The following is a 19,350-nucleotide window of genomic DNA, read 5'->3' as shown; positions in this document are numbered from 1 at the left end:
TAGTACTGTAGTATATTAATTCTTTAGGGTAAATACCAAGGGGAGGTATAGCTGGGTTATATGGTGGTTCTATTTCTAGTCTTATGAGAGCTTCCATACAGATTTTCATAGTGGTTGTACTAATTTACAATCCTACTAACAGTGTATAAGTGTTCCTTTTCCTCCACATCCTCTCCAGCATTCATTATTATTTGTATTCTTGATAAACATGCCTGTATTCTTTTTTAAAAAATATTTTTAAACTATTTCTCTATGTTTTTATGTGACACTGAGGATTGAACCCAGTGCCTTATACATGCTAGGCAAGCCCTTTACCACTGAGCCACAAGCCCAGCCCAGTATGCCTATATTCTTAAGGTTACTTTGTGGTTCTGTTTTCCATTAGGTGTTTATTTGTTGAAATGTGACCAATAACTTTATAATTCGTAAAAGTATTATGAAGTGGCCTCTGAAAAACTTCAAAAACTGAGAGACTTTCTAATATTTTATTTATTTATTTTTTTGGGGGGTGGGTACCAGGGATTGAACTCACAGGTACTTGGCCACTGAGCCATATCCCCAGCCCTATTTTGTATTTTATTTAGAGACAGGGTCTCACTGAGTTGCTTGCACCTCGCTGGTTTTGAACTCACGATCCTCTGCCTTAGTCTTCCAAGCCACTGGGATTACAGGCATGCACCACTGTTCCCGGCCCTAATATTTATTTTGACATGCTTTTTGGCCCTAGACAGGCAATCCATGCAGGACACCCTATAATCTTTTTTTTTTTTTTCTTAAGAATTCCCTAATTCTTTCTTGCCTTGTTTCCTTAATTCTTGTTTTTCTAATCTTTAATCTTAAAATTTAGGTCTGTTTTCTCATTTTTAAAAACAAAAATGAATATTGACAGGGCCTGTAATTGAATTTATAAAATCACAAAGGGCATAAGCTGAGTCAGATGAACATGAACTTATTTACCAGTACACTAAAATGAGGTGATCTGTTCAAAACATGAGCAAATTAAATTTAGGGCAAAAATGGGCAACAAACTTTAAAGCTTCTGTAGATAGTCTGTACTGCAGATTTCAAGAGTCATGGGTGGGTTAGACAGACCAGTAGGGTGAGTGTTTAAGATGTTTGGAATATATGTGGAGGAGGTCAACTCTCAGCTCCACACCAAGACACAGTCCCAAGTTTGCCATACTCTTGCATCAGAATCATTAGGATAGCAGACGTGGTGGTGCACACCTGTAATCTGGGAGGCTGAGCAAGAGGATCACAAGTTCAAAGCCAGCCTCAACAACTTAGTGAGGGCCCAAGTAACTCAGCTAGATCCTGTCTCTCAATAAAATATAAAATAGATCTGGGGATGTGGCTCAGTGGTTGAGTGCCCCTGGGTTCAATCCCTGGTACCAAAAAAAAAAAAAAAGAATCACTGGGGATTTTTGCCGTCCTTTGTGAACATTTAGGATTATAGTTTATTGAATCACCATGGGGCTTATGTTCATTATCTTGTTAAATCTTTCTAGAAAGAGAAGGATGACAAGTGGAAAAGAGGGAGTGAACCAGCTCCAGAGAAAAAAATGGAACCTGTTGTTTTTGAGAAAGTGAAAATGGTAAGTGGGAAAGTCCCTGCCCTGTGTGATGGTCTTGTGTGTGTTTATATATGGAGGGAGGAGGAGAGGCCTCATGGTGGGCAGGTGGGTTTGATACCATATTTTATCATTGTACCTGAAATAAGGGGTTCCACATTTAGATCAGATCACCTGCTGCCATTTCTGCTTCTTGCCCATTACCTATTGCTGCCTGAAGTGTTCTCTTGAAAGCTAGATGGCAGCTTGGAAACTGCATCTGTCCTATTTAAGCACAAGTCATGTTCCATGCTAGAATGACATGGCTGCATGACAGCTTCTGAGCAGATGCTAATTCCACAGTAGTCCTTGTTAGACCTCATGTGCTTCATTTTCCTTTTGCATTTAGGAGCAGTCCAGAAGTTAGGCTGCACTAATTTCCTTTTCCACATGGCTACTGTGGCTCTAGTAGTAGATATTCTGAATATAAGAGGTTGGAATCTTGGGAGAGAGGACTTTTTACTATTGGGTAAGGAAGACTCTTTATCACCATTGTGAATCATACTGTCTGTGGACAGTCACTAGTGATAATGGCAGAGTGAATTAAGTAATCTTTAAATTGATCTCCCTTTAGTGTTAAACTAAAAGATTTTCTAGCCACTGGAAGATTTGTTGTATAATCAGATACCTACTTTTATCCTTGATTTTTCTTGAGACCCAAAACTACTACTTCTGTTAGATTCCTTGCTCAGTGATTGTCTTGGTTTCAGAAAGAACTGCAACTCTAGAAAGCTAACCAAGTATAGACAATATCTTTATTTTCACTTCAGGTTTGGTTTATGCACTCAAGCTTCCTAGCACTTCCTGGGTTTTGTTTCTTTGATAACTGTCTTTGAATAAATAGCAACTATACCACAAGAATATGTGTGGCTTTATAGTGGAGAGGGGGGAAAAAGAGTTCAGAAATACCTGCTGATTTCTTTTTATAACATATTTTAACTTTAGCCACAGAAAAAAGAAGATTCACAGCTACCTCGGAAAAGTTCCCCAAAATCCACAGCGCCTGTCATGGATTTGTTGGGCCTTGGTAAGAGTCAGACTTGTCAGCCCCCACATTCTTATATATTTTGATGAAATTCTATGACTGACCCTGAGAAGATTGGTAGAGATGGGACTCTCATTTGTGTCTTCTTCACTAAGATTGTTCTCTCCTGTTCTTCCTGTTATGTTTTACATGTGAGCCATTGCTTTAAGAAAGTGTTTACTGGGACATTTTTCAGAGCAACAGTACAGTGTAGTGGTTAAAAGCATGGCTTTAGAGCCAAGTCCCGACACATATGTATGTAATCTTAAATAGTGACATCTGAACATTACTTTCCTAATCCGTGCCATGAGGATGGTAAGTTTCTACTTCAAAGGTGTTGTTGGAAGGATTAAGTGATATAATGCCTCTAAAGCTCTTAGTGCTATGCTTGACACATACTAAATGTTTGCAGTTCCACTTAACAACACCTTTCACCCTTTTGCCACTTCCGTATACTCTACTCCTTGTACTCTACTCCCTCCCTTATACTCCCTGCCTGCACCCTTGATTTTTCAGGTGCAACCAGTTTCAGAGATTGCTTGTTACTCTGTGGCCATTCTTCCCTTGAAATATTAATCTAGTGATTTTGCCCCTTTCAGAAAGAAAGCCTGTTCCCCTGCCTCTCATCACACTGATGGCTGTACTTTGTTTCAGTCTTCTGCTGTTGACTTAGGTTATTGGCTACTTAGGCTTCTAATTTCTTTACCTTTTATTTTTCTCTGAAAATGAATCCTATACACTGTTCTTCAAATTGCCAGGAAGGAGCCAGCCAGTCCTCTAGCCTTTGTACTGATGTAGCAGTCAGGCCTGAGTTTATCCCATAGCCTTCTTGCAAATATGGGGGGGAGGCCTCCTCTGAGAAGGCCTATCCAAGCTAACAGTAGGCGAGATTTCCAGGTCCATGACAGAGCTTGTGGGCCTTCTCTTTCTACTTCTTGTCTGCAATAGCAGGAAGGAGTAAGCAGTGCTACATTTTGGTTTTGATCTGTTTCTAGATGCTCCTGTGGCCTGCTCCATTACAAATAGTAAGACCAGCAATACACTAGAGAAGGATTTAGATCTTTTGGCCTCTGTTCCATCCCCATCTTCAGTTTCCAGAAAGGTGAGTCTTCTGGGATTCTAAGGATTAAAGGATTTTCCGGAAAGAGTGATAACTTAATCATAGAACCAAGCCATACTTCTTGGAAGAATTTGATTTTCTTAATTCTTCCCTTGACACTGTATCATCTCTGTCACAGCCTAAACTCATTGTTCATACTGTTTTGTTTTTGCCTCACAGAGTGCCCTTTGAGTGGGCTTCTATCAAAGGTCTGTCAGAGGGCTGGGGTTGGGGCTCAGTGGTAGAGCACCTGCCTTGCATATGTGAGGCATTGAGTTTGATCCTCAGCACCACATAAAAATGAATAAATAAAGATATCATGTTAATCGACAACTAAAACAATATTTTTAAAAGGGGGGGGCGGTGCTGGGATTGTGGCTCAGCAGTAGAGTGCTCGCCTAGTACGGGTGGGACCCTGGTTGGATTCTCAGCACCACATAAAAATAAAGGCATTGTGTTGTGTCCATCTACAAAAAAAAAAAAAGATATTCTCTTTCTCTCTCTCTCTAAAAAAAAAGGTCTGTCAGATTGTAAAGGCTATACTTTAGATCAGCTTTCCAGCCTGAGTTCCCGCCAGGGTGTTGTAGATGTGTTATTGGCTGCCATTTGTGGAATGCCTATTGTATGCAAGGAGTAGCCAGGAATTTGATGTATCTCATTTTTATATATTTTATTAATAATTTCAAGCCCTTACCAGTACCCCTCAAAATAGATAATTTACAGATGAGCAAATATTAGTTCAGAAAAGTTATGTGACTAGCCTCTGGTTATGCAATGAGTGAGTGCATGGATCTAAACCCAGTAGTCTGTGCAGCATCATTTGTGGATTGTTTTTGTTTTTTTCCCTACTAAATCACATAGCTTTTCTGAAGAATGAAGGATTGAACCAGAGTTTAGCTATTATGTATATTCACATATTTTTATGGTAAAAATGTCTGATATGAGCCATGAATTGTCTTTATTTACAGTACTGGGGATTGAACCCAGGGCCCACATGTGTTAAGCAAGTGTTCTATGACTAATCCATACATATTTCCAGCCCTGTTTAAATTTTGGGGTGGGGGACCATTAAGGATTGAACCAGAGGTGATTTACCACTGAGCCACATACCCAGTCTTTCTTTTTCATTTTTTATTTTGAGACAAGGTCTCACTAAGTGGCTTAGGGCCTTGCTAAGTTTCTGAGGCTGGTCTCGAACTTGTAATCTTCTTGCCTTAGCCTCCTGAGTCACTGGGATTATGTGCTATTGTGCCTGGCCTCTTTTTAAATTTTATTTTGAGACAGGATCTCACTAAGTTACCAAGACTGGTCTCAAACTTGTGACCCTCCTGCCTGAGCCTTCCAAATAGCTGGGGTTACAGGGGTATACTACTGTACCTAGACAAACCATGAATTTTTAAAAAAATATTTTTATTTTTAATTGTAAATGGACATAATACCTTTATTTTTATTTATTTATTTTTATGTGGTGTGGAGGATCATACCCAGTGTCTCACATGCGCTAGGCAAGTGTTCTACCACTGAGCTACAACCCCAACCTGAACCATGAATTCTTTTTTTTTTTTAATATTTTTTTAGTTATAGTTGGACACAATGCCTTTATTTTATTTACTTTTATGTGGTGCTGAGGATCGAACCCAACATCTGGCATGTGCTAGATGAGCGCTCTACCACTGAGCCACAACCCCAGCCCCTTAACCATGAATTCTTATTGCAAATGATAGAGGCAGCACAAGGTGATGGAGATCCTTATAGAGACCCCCATGAAGATTATTCCACCAATCCCCCTACCCTCTGTGCTCTAAGGTCGTAGGATCCATGCCAACTGCCGGGAGTGCTGGTTCTGTTCCTGAAAATCTGAACCTGTTTCCAGAGCCAGGGAGCAAATCAGAAGAAATAGGCAAGAAACAACTCTCCAAGGACTCCATCCTCTCACTATATGGATCCCAAACGCCTCAAATGCCTGCCCAAGGTAGAGTCCATGGAGTCATAGCTTTGTACAAGGAAGAGATATGAGAATATACACACAGAGTTTTTTGTTGTGATGAGGGACACTTGCTTTGGGGATTGGAGTATCATATAGGAAACATGCCTGAAACTGACATTACTTGTAAAAGCACAGAGTATCAACAGACATATAACTCAGGGTCATACTTTTGTGGGTTCTGATGTCAGACCTCTGTGAAGTCTGAGTCAAGGCTTGGATTTGGCCTCTTAAGGAGAAGTGGCCAGGTCAGTGCCCCATTGATAAACCACAGCAAATCTGGTAGAGAATCTCTCTAACTGCTTTGCTATGTGTAACAGCATTCTGAGTTGAGAGTAGTCTTAAAAAACTCTAACTGGAAAAGTAGCCAGTGAGAATTTGGGCTAACTTTGTGTCCTTTCCTCTTTAAGATGTGATGTGTGTTTTCTTGGCAGCAATGTTCATGGCTCCTGCTCAGATGGCATATCCCACAGCTTACCCCAGCTTCCCTGGGGTTACACCTCCTAACAGCATCATGGGGAGCATGATGCCCCCACCAGTCGGCATGGTAGCTCAGCCTGGAGCTTCTGGAATGGTTGCCCCTATGGCCATGCCTGCAGGCTATATGGGTGGCATGCAGGCATCCATGATGGGGGTGCCGAATGGGATGATGACTACCCAGCAGGCTGGCTACATGGCAGGAATGGCAGCTATGCCCCAGACTATGTATGGGGTTCAGCCAGCTCAGCAGCTGCAATGGAACCTCACTCAGGTGAGCTTCCCTGTTTGATCTGATATCAGACTTCTGAGCCTTCCTCAAGCCTATCTCACTTCTCACCTTTCCCTTATCCCTTGAATGCTTTCCATGTAAACGAGATAATGCCAGAGAGACATTCTTAGATTTGCCTTCCTAGAGTCAAAATTTTCTGAGGAGTTCTTATTTCCTATAAAATAAGGGTAACTATCTAAATCTGAGTCTACACTGTCTCAAAAACAAAACCAGAAAGACTTATATGGATAGACAATACAAAAATAAAAATACCTGTTGTCCATTGCTACCATTATTACAGGCTTCCAATGACATGACATTAGCATCGAACACCCAAATCCAGCAGAGCCAGCATCACAGAGGAGATTGCAGAACGTGGATAGGGAAGCAGGGCTTATAAGTGACAGAACGCAGATGAAGTCACCTCTCAGAGGAGAAAGGCCTACCCTGATGGAGACATACTGAGACCAGTTCTTGGGCGGGGGAGGGGATTGAAAATAAGGAATTTGAAATACATAGGATTATAGGCTATAGCCTTGGAAAAGTTTTGCATGGCAGAGAGATAGGTGTGACTTAGAAGAAGGAGGAACTCTTTGGAGACCTGATAGTGAAAGGAAAGAAACAAATTTGAAGTGGAAAAGAGAATTACAAAATCAGGAGATACCATCCTTCTTCCCAAATGATTATTTTCCTAATTAACAGAAGAGGGTGGTCTTGAACTCAGAAATCTACTAAATCCTCATACCTGTCTATATTATCAATGATTTGGAAAAAAAAAAGCACTAAAAAATAACAGAACATGACAGTGACATTTATACAAAACTACTGAAAATAGAAAACAAAACTTAAAACATTGGACTGGGGCTGTAGCTTGGTGGTAGAGTGCTTGCCTCACGTGTGAGGCACTGGGTTTGATCCTCAGCTCCACTTAAAAATAAATAAATAAATATCAAAACATTTCAGGTAATGGAAATTCTCCCTTCAAAAAGTCATTAAGCAGAATTAATACTGTTAAAATGGCCATACTACCAAAAGCAATATACACATTCAATGCAATCCCTATCAAAATACCAATGACGTTCTTTGCAGAACTATAATTCATTTGTAAGAATAAAAGACCCAGGATAGCCAAAGCAATTCTATAAGCCAAAAAAGCAATGCTGGAGGCATCACAATACCTGACTTCAAATTATACTACAGAGCTGTACTAACAACTGCATGGTACTGGGATAAAAGCAGACACACAGACCAATGATAGAGAATAGAAGATCCCAGAGACAAACCTACACATCTATAGTTATCTGATCATTGACAAAGGGTGCCAAAACATACATTGGAGAAAAGACAGACCCTCTTTATTGGGGGGACCAGGGATTGAACCCAGGGTGCTCTACTACTGTGCCACATCCCAGCCTTTTTTAAAATTTTATTTAGAGACAGGGTCTCACTGTGTTGTTAAGGACTTTGCTAAGTTGCTGCGGCTGGCTTTGAACTCGTGATCCTCCTGCCTCAGCCTCCCAAGTCACTGGGATTATAGGCATGCACCACCATGCCCAGAAAGAAGGCCCTTTTAACAATGGTGCTGGGAAAACTGGTTATCTATATTGTAGAAGAATGAAACTAGACTTTTATCTCTCACCCTTTTCCAAAATCAACTCAAAATGGATCAGACTTAGAAATTAGATCAGAAACTATGCAACTCCTAAAAGAAAACATAGAGCTAAACATAGGCATAGGCAATGACTTTCTCAATAAGATTCCTAAAGCTCAGAAAATAATGCTAAGAGTTAATAAATGAGATAGCATCAAATTAAAAAGCTTCTGCACAGCAAAGGAAACAATTAGGAATGTGAAGAGAGAACCTACAGAATGAAACCACCATAACCCAATTATACCAGTCCTCAGTATTTATCCTAAAGAATTAGTATAGTGTGATACATGCATACCCATGTTTTTAGCAGCACAATTCATAATAGCCAAACTATGGAATTTACCTAGGTGTCTATCATTAGATGAATGGATAAAGAAAATGTGGTATATATATAAAAACAATGGAATTTTATTCCACCATAAAGAAAAATGAAATTATGTTCTTTTCAGGAAAAGGGATGGAACCAGAGACTATTATATTAAGCAAAATAAGTCATATTCAGAAGCTCAAGAGACATATGTTTTCTCTCATATGTGGAAGCTAGAAAGGAAAAAGGAAAAGAAAGCTGGGGGTAGATCTCATGAAAATCAAAGGGAGATCAGTAGAGGAAACGAACCAAGGGGTAGAAGTCAGGAAAGGAGGGGGGAAGTGCTAGGTAGTGACATTGGCCAAATTATATTGTTATATTGTGTGCACGTATGAGTATGTAACAACAAATCTCATCATTGTGTACAATGATAATGTTCCAATAATAATGTGGGAAAAAAAGAAATGCAAAAAAAAGTATTTATGATTTCATTTAAGTACCAACTCTTTTCAGAGGGGAAAAAAAAAGTCATTAAGCAGAATAAAATTGTTAAGCAGTTTACCAACCTGAAGAGAATGTCCTTAAACATTTGCAGATAAACAGCTTGAATTGAAAATTCAAAACTTAGAACCAAAAATGGACAAAACACTAGAAGTTTTGAAATGAAAGTTTATTGAATTCAGGAAAGATATCAAAGAAAAAGAGAGTTATCTTAGAAATAAATTGAATAAATTCAGATGAAAATCTATTTGACATTGAAGAAAGATGTAAAAACAGCTAAGAGAATGAAAACTAAATATAGGAAGGGGTTTGAAAAGAATCAGAGAAAGTATATTATAGAAAGTAGGCAAAGATGGGCTGGGGTTGTGGCTCAGAGGAATAGCGCTCACCTAGCATCCGTGAGGCACTGGGTTTGATCCTTAGCACCACATCAAAATAAAATAAAGGTCTTGTGTTCATCTACAACTAAAAAATAAATGTTAAAAAAAAAGTAGGCAAAGAAAGCCTAACACAAATACATTTGGAAGACACCTTATCAGGACAGAATTAATATATTTAAAACTATAATACAAGAAAACTTTATAGAAATAGAGTTGTAAATAACATTAATGGGCTCACTGTGATTCTAGAAAAATTAACCCCAAATAATCTACTCTAAAACATCCCGGTAAACTTTTAGACTTTAAAGAACAAGAAAAAATATCAGGAATCTATCCTTTTTCATACTTCCCTCCCAACAAAACTTAATCACTTCCTGGAAACAAAACAAAACAAACAACACAAACCACTCAGGTTGACATCAGATTTTTAAAGGCATCATTCAAAGGACCACAAAGGGAATCTCCAAGACACTCAAGTACACATGAGATAGGTATTTTACAGCCAGTCAAGCTATCTTCAGATGTGAAGCCTGTAAAAAAATATGTATGCAAGAACTTAGGAAACGTGCTTACAAGCCTTTCTGAGGAATCTAACAGAGGTGAACTTCATCCACCTAGGAGACACATTTTGGCACAAGGACTGTTGATGAGCATTGAATGTTTATTAAGAACCTAAGACTAAAACAAGGGTAGTAATAAGGATAGGAAAATTTGTTGTATTCTTTTTTTTAAATTATTTTTTAGTTGTAGTTGGACAGAATATCTTTATTTTATTTGTTTATTTATTTATTTTTAATGTGGTGCTGAGGATCGAACCCAGGGCCTCATTCATGCTGGGTAAGCACTCCACCGCTGAGCCACAGCCCCAGCCCAAATTTGTTGTATTCTGACAAACATAATAATACAAGTAAAACAAATAGAGGAGGGAGGAAAAAAAGGAAAGTAGACTAAGTTAATTAATTGTTGCAAAATAAATAGATATAGCTGGGCATGGTGGCACATACCTGTAATCCCTGTGGCTCAGGAGGCTGAGGCAAGAGGATCACAAGTTCAAAGCCAGCCTCAACAAAAAGCAAGGTGCTAAGCAACTCAGTGAGACCAGATCTCTAAATAAAATACAAAATAGGTTGAGTACCCCTGAGTTGAATCCCCAGTACCAAAAAAATAAAAATAAAGATAAATAGGTGTAAGTCAAAGGATATAGGAAGCTGTCAAGCTAAATCATAGAATCTTGAGTAAAAGAGAAGGAAATTAAGGACAACAGTATTAGTATATAGGTAATCACTACAAAAAAAATATGGAACATTTTTCTTTTATTTTGGGGGTGCTGGAGATTAAACCCACAGCTTCCCACATGCTGGGCAAGCACTGTTCCACTGAGCCTTGTTAATTACAATTTTAAAAAATGTCTTAGCCAATATATCAAACAAAATTACCAATAGTAGGACAAATAATTATCATGTGCTTCCTGATATCTTGTACTGAGGAAGACACAATATCACCTACATAGAATTCTTGCCAAAAAAATATGTAACCTGTACCCAATCTTGAGAAAATATGAGATCAATACAAATTGAGATAGTCTACAACATAACTTTCCTGAAATATCAATGTCAGGAAAAAAGAAAGAGTGGTGGAAGAACTGTTTTAGATTAAAGGAGACTAAAGAGGTGAAAATGAAATGCAGTATACATTAGAGTATTGGGTTAAATTAAAAAAAATGTTAAATTTATTGACTGTGTTAATCACATTACGGTTCTAGAAAGGCATTCATTCCTATGGGATGCCTCCTGATTTATTGAGGGGTGAAATGTCATGATGATATCTGCAACTTTTGATGCTCCTTGACATTGTTTATATACATGCATATTCATATATCTCACACATACAGAGAGGGAGAGAAAAAATACAATAAAATGTTAACAATTGATGAGTTTAAGGAAGATACATATGGGTTTCTTGTACTATTGTCTCACTTTTTGTTTTTTTAAAGTTTGAAATTTTCTTTAAAAAGTTGGTAGAAGAAAATAGACATTCTCCTAAAGAAAAATAATTTATTTAGAAAATGAACTAGACTCAGGAAATTTAAGGCATTTTTCTTTGACAAACTGTTTTATCTGTTTGTGGCCAGGGGCCAATCTTTCAAATCCAATTCATAATGAGGCCCCTGCCCCACCCAGGCCTCATTCCCATGACTCCTCTCAGCTCCTTCCCTTCTCCTACACTGAAGATGTGTTGGTCTCCACTCCTCTTCCTTTATTCATTTGGAACAGTACAGTTTATTTTTCCTTCTGCAAAGGAGCATGCTCAAGTGCTGACCTGACAGTAACTGCTTTCTGCTGGAGAAGAGGCAGGAGCGCTGAAAGGGGTGCTTTTTGGTCTCTTTGAGTTGGCCTTGATCAGTTAACAGGCCCCTTTGGTTATGAAAAGGAACTGGAAAGGGAGAAAAGAAGGGCTTCTTATGCTGTTTTTTTTGCTGATGGACCCAGGATCCCTTTTTTCTCTTCTGAGCATTGGTCTCTGGCAACATCACCCTTCTGATAAGTCCTTTATGTGCATGATGTGGTGTCCTTGAAGTGATCTGTTAAGGTTCAGGGCAGTTGTGTACAGTAATAGTCTCCCTTTGTCTCCATCTCCCTCCCCACAGACAGAAGGACTCCTACCCTGCCTTTTGTACTAACTGGTTGAATGCCCACAGCCTAGTCTGAAAAGTCTCCTCTCTCCCTTCCAGATGACCCAGCAGATGGCTGGGATGAACTTCTATGGAGCCAACGGCATGATGAACTATGGCCAGTCAATGAGCGGTGGAAATGGACAGGCAGCAAATCAGACTCTGAGTCCTCAGATGTGGAAATAAAAGCAAAACACCTGTATGGCTGCCACTTTCCTTAGCCTTTGCTCTCCCCCTTCTTTCCTCACCTCTCCTCCCCACCATCCCTTTTTCCTACCTCTCTCTATTTGATTTAGAAATTGCTCAATAAGTCATTTGGGGTTTGGCATCCTGTCCAACCCAGCCACTTCCCAAACATGCAGACCTCTCTGTTGCTCTATGTTGTTCATGTCCCCTGGCCATCCTGACTTCCTCTCCAGCCACAGCCCCTATCCTTTCCTGGCACCAGCACCTTAGAAATCGTTGGCAGAAGGCACTTGAACCACAGGGAAAATGTGCACACTTTTCAGTACCTTCCCTCAAGGTTGAACCTCCTGTCAGACCCTTAGAAAGGTCTGTGGCATTGTGCATTAGGCAAAGGGGAGGGTGTAGAGATTCTTCTATATGTGTTAATAAGCTATTTCTAAGTGTTTAAAGTTTTGGTTAAAGAGAGGTATCATGTTCCCATGCTTTATGGGAATGAAAAAAGTCCTGCAATCAAATTAAATACTCCTTGGGTCTTGGATCAGGTTGACCCTAGCCTTGGGGTGAGGCAAGTCCCTTCCTGTGTGGATGAGCAAAAATATTACTCCACTTTGCCCTGAGTTGCTTTCTGGATCTAGGGCTTCAGGACTCGCTGCTTCAGTCAGCCTTTATTAGCACCAAAGACTTTATGAAGGTCCCATACAGATGCACATCCCTGCTGCCTCCTCCCTGCCATCAGAGGATCCGGCTCCATGGCTGGAGGACCAGCCCCAGTGTGGGGATGCAGAGCTTAATCTGTGCACTGCTTATGTGTATGTACATGTGGATATCGCCTCCCACCCTCTCCCTAACTGCTCTGGGCATTTTTGTTTTTGTTTGTTAGTTTTAGGTTTATAACAGAGAGGAGTTAATTTATCAACAGTCTAAAACTGTTGCCAGTTTTTCTTATATTTAAAAAAAAAATTACCATCTCATCGATAGCTCCCTATCTTCTTTCCCTTCTCCCATCTGCCAGTCACTCTTCATACCCGCGTATCCAGGTATTTTATTTGCCCACCTGTTTCCCAGTGTGTGAGGCAGAGAGCCTGGACAGCTTTCCTCTCAGCCATTGTTCACCCCACTTGAAAATTCAAACAAAAAAACTTTGCTTAAAGGATTTCATGTGTGGGAACCACAATGCCTGTTTGCCTTTCTCCTGTGTATGTGTAAATTCCTTAATAAATATTGCAGGGAAGGACTGTTCGCTTGTTACTGTGTGTTACTCTTGGAGGTGGGTGAGGTCCACATAGGTTTTCTACTTTCCAGGAGCAGTTCCTTCCTTCACTTCTTGTATTTTAAAGAATTTTGTACTTACCCAGCTTTGAGCGGTCAGAAAGGGGCTCTCTCTCCAGTGAATGCAAAGAATTGTGAACAAGGGTCACAGAACATCAGAACTAGGAGCATGTTTCCCCCCACAGATAGAGAAGCTGAGTCCCAGGGAGAGGAAGTAGTTGGTCAGGGGTCTGCCAAAGAACCGCTAGAGAGCCTGCTGAAGAATCTGGCTTTCCAGCCCCTTGTTCTTTCCCTATGCCTGGGTGATTAAATCACAAGTTGGAATTCCTCCCTGCCAAGGAAGCAGTAGCCTTGCCTGGTAAAGGCAATTCAGCCCTCTCTAAACTGTCAGAACAAGGAGGGGCTGGACTTCTGAACCAGTGGCAGGAATTAGAGACAAAACACTCATCCTGTGGCACACAACTGTAATCCAAGCAGCTCAGGAGGCTAAGGCAGGAAGATTGAGAGTTCAAAGCCAATCTCAGCAATTTAGTGAGGCCCTAAGCAACTTAGCAAGACCCTGTCTCAAAATAAAAACTAAAAAGGGCTGGGGATATGACTTAAGTGTTTAAGCACCCCTGGGTTCAATCCTTAGAACCAAAACAACCCCCAAAACAAAAAACAACTCGCCCTGGAGTGATATGAAATACAGCAAGCAAATGGTCTGTGGTCCATTTCCTCCTCTAATTGATTCTCTTTCTGTTCTCAATAGAAAGGATGAGCTCTCCCTTCCTCTCCTCCTTTTGTTTGAGTACAGTTTTATTTATTTATTTTTTGGTATTAGAGATTTAACCCAGGGGTGCTTAACCACTGAGCCACATCCCCTGCCCTTTTTGTTTTTTATTTTGAGGGTCTTGCTAAGTTGCTTAGGGCCTCGTTAAGTTGCTGAGGCTGGACTCCGATTTACAATCCTCCTGGCTCAGCTTCCCAAGTCATTGGGATTACAGGCGTGTGCCACTGTGTCCAGCTTGAGTACAGTTTTTGAGTGCTTACACATAGAAGCAGGAGTATAGAGCAGTGGCTGAGGAAGCTCAGGATCAGGCTGCCAGCATTCGGATCCCTCTTTCTTTGGGATCCACTATTAAACTCCTGGGTCTCAGTGCTAAATGGAGCTAATGATACTACATAAGAGAAAAAGAAGTAATCCCTGTGGTGCATTTAACACATTGTTGGGCCTTTAGTTAGTAAACACTCAGATATTAGCAAATATTTTGTGCCAGACTTACATTAGGCATTGATTGATTCAGCCAATGATTAGTGTTTACAGTATGCAAAACACCATCTTGGGCTCTGGAGAGAAAGCAATAAATAATATCCCAACTGCATGGGCTAGTGTGTTAGGAAAGATGGATAACGAACAAGTAAATCAATTTTATTTCAGAAAATGTGTGCATGGGGACTATTTGGATGGGGTAGTCAGGAGAAAGTTACATTTGAATGGAGATCTGAATAAGCAGCCTGTGAGCTGGAAATCTAGAAAAAGAGCAGGATAAATGTGAACGTGTCAGGAATTAGAAGCATAGGTTTGGGAGCCATCAGCATATGGATGGCATGGAAAGCCAGGAAAGCAGATGCATTTGCCTCAAAAATGGCAAGAAGAGAAAAGGACTGTCATAGGCTATCAGCTTTTAGTATTTCAGAAGAGTAGTTAAGAAAAACAAACTGAATCTGGCATAGCCCCTACTCTTAAGAAGCCAATGGTCTCATGGAGCAACAATTACTTACACAGTGGATTATGAGAGCTAAGGAAGAGCAGCAGTTAGGGAAACCTTCCTAAGAACTGTGTCACTTGAGCTAAGTGAATGTGTTTTTGTTTGTTTTTGTGGTGCTGGTAATCAAACCTGGGGCCTCCCCATCCCTTTTTATTTTATTTTGAGACAGGTTCTTGCTAAATTGCTGAGGCTGTCCTCAAACTTGATGATCCTCCTGCCTCAGCCTCTGGAGTAACTGGGATTATAGGTATGCACCACTGTGCCCAACTCAACTTGAGTGTCAAAGGGAGAAAGAATGGTTAACCATTGAGGGTAAGAAGACTATTCTGGATAGTACTATGTGAACAAAGAAAGAACTCCAAGAACATAGACCATTTTGGGGAGTATAAGCAGTTTACTAATTTCTAAGGTTGATGTAAATCTGGGGTGTAAAGTGGGACAGGAGGAGTTGGGCCAAGTCATGGAGTACTTTCTAAACCCTAAGAAGGAATTTTACCTGAAGTATGAACAGTGAGGTGACATGGTAGATTTGAGTTCTAAATAGCTCACTCTTGCACTGCTGTGATCAATATGTTTGAGGAAAGTAGACCAGAGTCGGAACCAGAGATGGTAGTAGCTTAACAAGGGCCGTGATCATGGGGGTAGGGGAGAATGAAGTGACTTACAGCGGCAATTCCTGACCGATTATGAGACACGTGAGATTCTTCTAGGTGTGCCTTAGAAATGCTAAAGCAAGCCTGGGTGAGAATACATAATATCACCTCTTGTATATTTAGAATATAATATCTACATAAAAAGGGCTCTGAAAAAGTCTTGTGATGAAGACAAAGTTTTTTTATGGTTTTCTAGCATTCACCAACATTCATTTTGTCATGGAATCCATTTTTCCGAATTATCTAAGAATAGAATGCTATTTGAGGAAAGCAACCAGAAAGATGCTCTAAGAGGTGGAGTTGGAAGGTCTCAGTAATGGGTGAGATGTGGGGTGGAGGAAAAGGAAGAATCAAAGAAATCTGAGTAAAAGAATTTATAGGAGAAGTGGGTGGTAAGAGGTTTGGTTTTAGGCATGCTGAATTTGGGTTAAAGAACTGGATTTAGAATCTGAGCTTCAAGGAAGTGGTTTGGCCAGAGGAATTAATTTGGGAGTTAACCCCATCCAGGTGGTAACTGAAGCCATGGGATGGGATCAGAGAATGGATTTGTGAAATAAGAGCAATGGGCTGGGGACAGAATCTTGGGGATAATTTATTTTTAATAAGAGTTAAGGAGGAAAGGCTCAAAAAGGAGAGCAGATAGAATGAGGATGAGGAGAAACAGTCAGTCATGGAAATGCCAAAGAACCCTACTACAGTATCTAGAAGGAGAGATGACCACAAGTGTCAAATCAGCAAGGGCATCCCATGAAAAAGGATTATTCAAAGAACTATTCAGCATCTGAAAACTTCTGCAAAAGTAATTTCAATGAAGTTGTAGGGCCAGAAGCCAGTTTATGGTTGGCTGAAGATTGATTTGAAGTAATTGGAAAAGTAGAGGAAAAGGGCCTATTAAATAAAATGGTAAGATTTTTAAGAATTGCTCATAAGAATAGAAACAGAGTGTGCAAATTCCAAACCAATAAAGAGGAAAACACTGGAATAACAAAATTCAAAAAATATCTACCGTCTGCCTCCCCCCAAGAAAAAGATGAGGTAAGAACAAAAAAATTTTAAAAGCACTGAAAAATGGAATAATTAGAATTAAAAGCAATGTTGTTTGAAACAAATTAAATGCATAACTTAAAAATATCAATGGAATAAATACAGTTAAAGTATCGAGATTGTCAGATGGACCTTTAAAATCCACTCCTGGGGACAAGGATGTGTGTAGTTCAGTGGTAAAATCCACTCCTGCCATCTCAGACCTTCCTTGTAAGATCACCTCTTCACCTGAAGTTCTGTCTGCCCTTTGAAAGTTGCTTTAGTAAGTTGCTTAGTTTCTTGCCTGAAACATAAGCACAGGAAAATGTTTAAATGAATGAGATGAGCAAAATCAGGCAAACACTAATCTAAAGTAAACAGGGATCATTCATATCTAAATCACCATTTATATATGCAAATTAACTTTAAGACAGAAAGCTTTATTAGAAACAGGATCAATTATTAAAAGAAAATAGAGGAATTCTGAACAAATAAGCATTTTTAAAGTCTCAAAATAAATAAAGCAAAAATTTGTAGAACTTCAGGGATACATGATGGATGAATACAAAATGTCCAGCAGGCTCTTTTGGTGAAAACTGATAAGCTGATTCTAAAATCTATGTGGAGGGCTGGGGTTGTGGCTCAGATGTAGAGCCCTCGCCTAGCATGGTGAGGCACTGGGTTTGATCCTCAGCACCACATAAAGTAAATAAAGACATTGTTTCCACCTATAAGTAAAAAATAAATACTTTTGAAAAAATAAAATATATGTGGAAAAGCAAGGAATCTAGAACAGTCATAACAATCTTGGAAAAACAAGCCAGGCGTGGTGGCACAGATCTGTAATCCCAGCCACTTGGGAGGCTGAGGCAAGAGAATCACAAGATCAAGGCCAGCCTGGGTGACTTAGTGAGATCCTGTCTCAAAATAAAAAATAAAAAGGGCTGGAGATGTGGCTCAGTGGTTAAGCACTCTGGGTTCAATCCTTGGTACCAAAAGAAAGAAAGAAAAGAAAAAGAAATCTGAAAGGAATTCAGGGGACAGATTATCAAATATATCATCCTTTTTCCAGTTTATCCCTGGCAAGAATCTGAAGACATTTCTTTGTTACAAAAATACTATACTCATTAAAACATAATTTAGTAGGTGAAGTTTATTTCTTATTTTCAGTGGAATTGTGATGTTTCCAACCACAATTTAACAATGATCCACCTTTAATTTATGGTATTTGGAATGGATTATTGAGGTAATTGGGGATAGAGTTCCAGATAAATGGATATCACCAAAGACCTACCTGATCTATGTAACTAAAATTTATCCAGATTTGCAGATAGATGTTATCAAGGTAGGAATGCAGCCTTGTAGTCTATTGCTGCGTCTGAGCTAGTTGATGGATTCAGAGCCTACTGAATAAAGGTGGCCAGGTATCCTGTCGGGGGCTTACTCCTAGTCTTCTCCAGAGGGACCCATTACCATTTTATCTAGATAACTGCAGGGTAAACTACACAAAACATTTGGGAAATAAATGGACACAAGCTGTTAGCTCTTACCAGTTCCTGGATACCTATAATGTCATTGTCCATTTATCAAATGGGACCATATGGGACCAGGTAATGATAGAGTTTTGGCCTAAATCAGGCTCAACATTGGCTGAGTTGAACTTTTAACCTCTCTGACAGTACTTCTCCACATTCCTGAGTGTCTAGTTGGAAATTATACCCTTAGTAAGTGATAGAATCCCACACTGGTTTGCTCACCTATGAAGTAAGGACTGTGAAGAATGAAATAGAGAAGCAGAAGTTCTTGGAGCTCTTCCTCACCAGAAAAACAGCTCATTATAGCACTCCACCTCTGGGAGAGTTGCAGAGATTGAAAGACATATGTCCAGATACAGTAGTGATGATTGCTATCACATGTCCATTTAATTTGTTGGGCTAGCTGGTGCAGAAGATGGGAGAGTTTGGGAGAATGACAGACCATTAGCTTTATCAGGTGGGGATATCCATTGCAGTTTCTGTACCAGAAATCATTTCCTTTTGAATTGAATCAGGATAGTGGCTGACACCTGATATATATATCTACTATATATATCTACTAACATGACACTATATAGATAGATAGATAGATAGATACTATATATCTATATATCTACTAACATGACAGTTTGGGAGGGGAGCAAAAAATATCAGAGGCAGTTATCTCCTACATGGTAGGAGAGCAGTATGAGTTTACCATTCCATTTGGGGAGTATTTAACTCTTAAATCTATGCCACCATTTGTCTATGGGGGCTTTGACTACCACTATGAGATATTGTATTTTCCAAAAATGACACCAACATGTATCCCATTCCTCACACTTGTCTTAATGATGTGACATTGCTATTCTTCCTTTGGAATCTGGGATCTATTTTCTCTCCTTTTGAACATGAGTGGACTTTTAGTACTACCTTGACAGCTGCTATGACCTGACCCTAAGGCAAGGATATAAAAAGG

The 19,350-nt window shown here is 39.7% G+C and overlaps 1 protein-coding gene across 1 annotated transcript in view; it reads left to right on the top strand.

The window, feature by feature from the left end:
* The window catches only part of Smap2 (small ArfGAP2), a 49,206-nt gene extending 35,810 nt beyond the window's left edge, over positions 1 to 13,396 (top strand). Inside the window, exons 5-10 of the mRNA XM_046469201.2 lie at positions 1,509 to 1,595; positions 2,556 to 2,637; positions 3,630 to 3,736; positions 5,540 to 5,705; positions 6,152 to 6,468; positions 12,036 to 13,396. Of these exons, the coding sequence (XP_046325157.1) occupies positions 1,509 to 1,595; positions 2,556 to 2,637; positions 3,630 to 3,736; positions 5,540 to 5,705; positions 6,152 to 6,468; positions 12,036 to 12,161 (885 nt within the window). The 3' untranslated portion in view covers positions 12,162 to 13,396. The remainder of the gene's footprint in view (positions 1 to 1,508; positions 1,596 to 2,555; positions 2,638 to 3,629; positions 3,737 to 5,539; positions 5,706 to 6,151; positions 6,469 to 12,035) is intronic.
* Positions 13,397 to 19,350: the final 5,954 nt, after the last annotated feature.

This window comes from Marmota monax, unplaced genomic scaffold, assembly GCF_021218885.2.
Source record: "Marmota monax isolate L192 unplaced genomic scaffold, Marmota_monax_Labrador192_F-V1.1 WCK01_AAM20220418_F8-fsc00008, whole genome shotgun sequence".
NCBI classification, from domain to species: domain Eukaryota; kingdom Metazoa; phylum Chordata; class Mammalia; order Rodentia; family Sciuridae; genus Marmota; species Marmota monax.
This window is presented reverse-complemented; position numbering and strand designations above follow the sequence as displayed.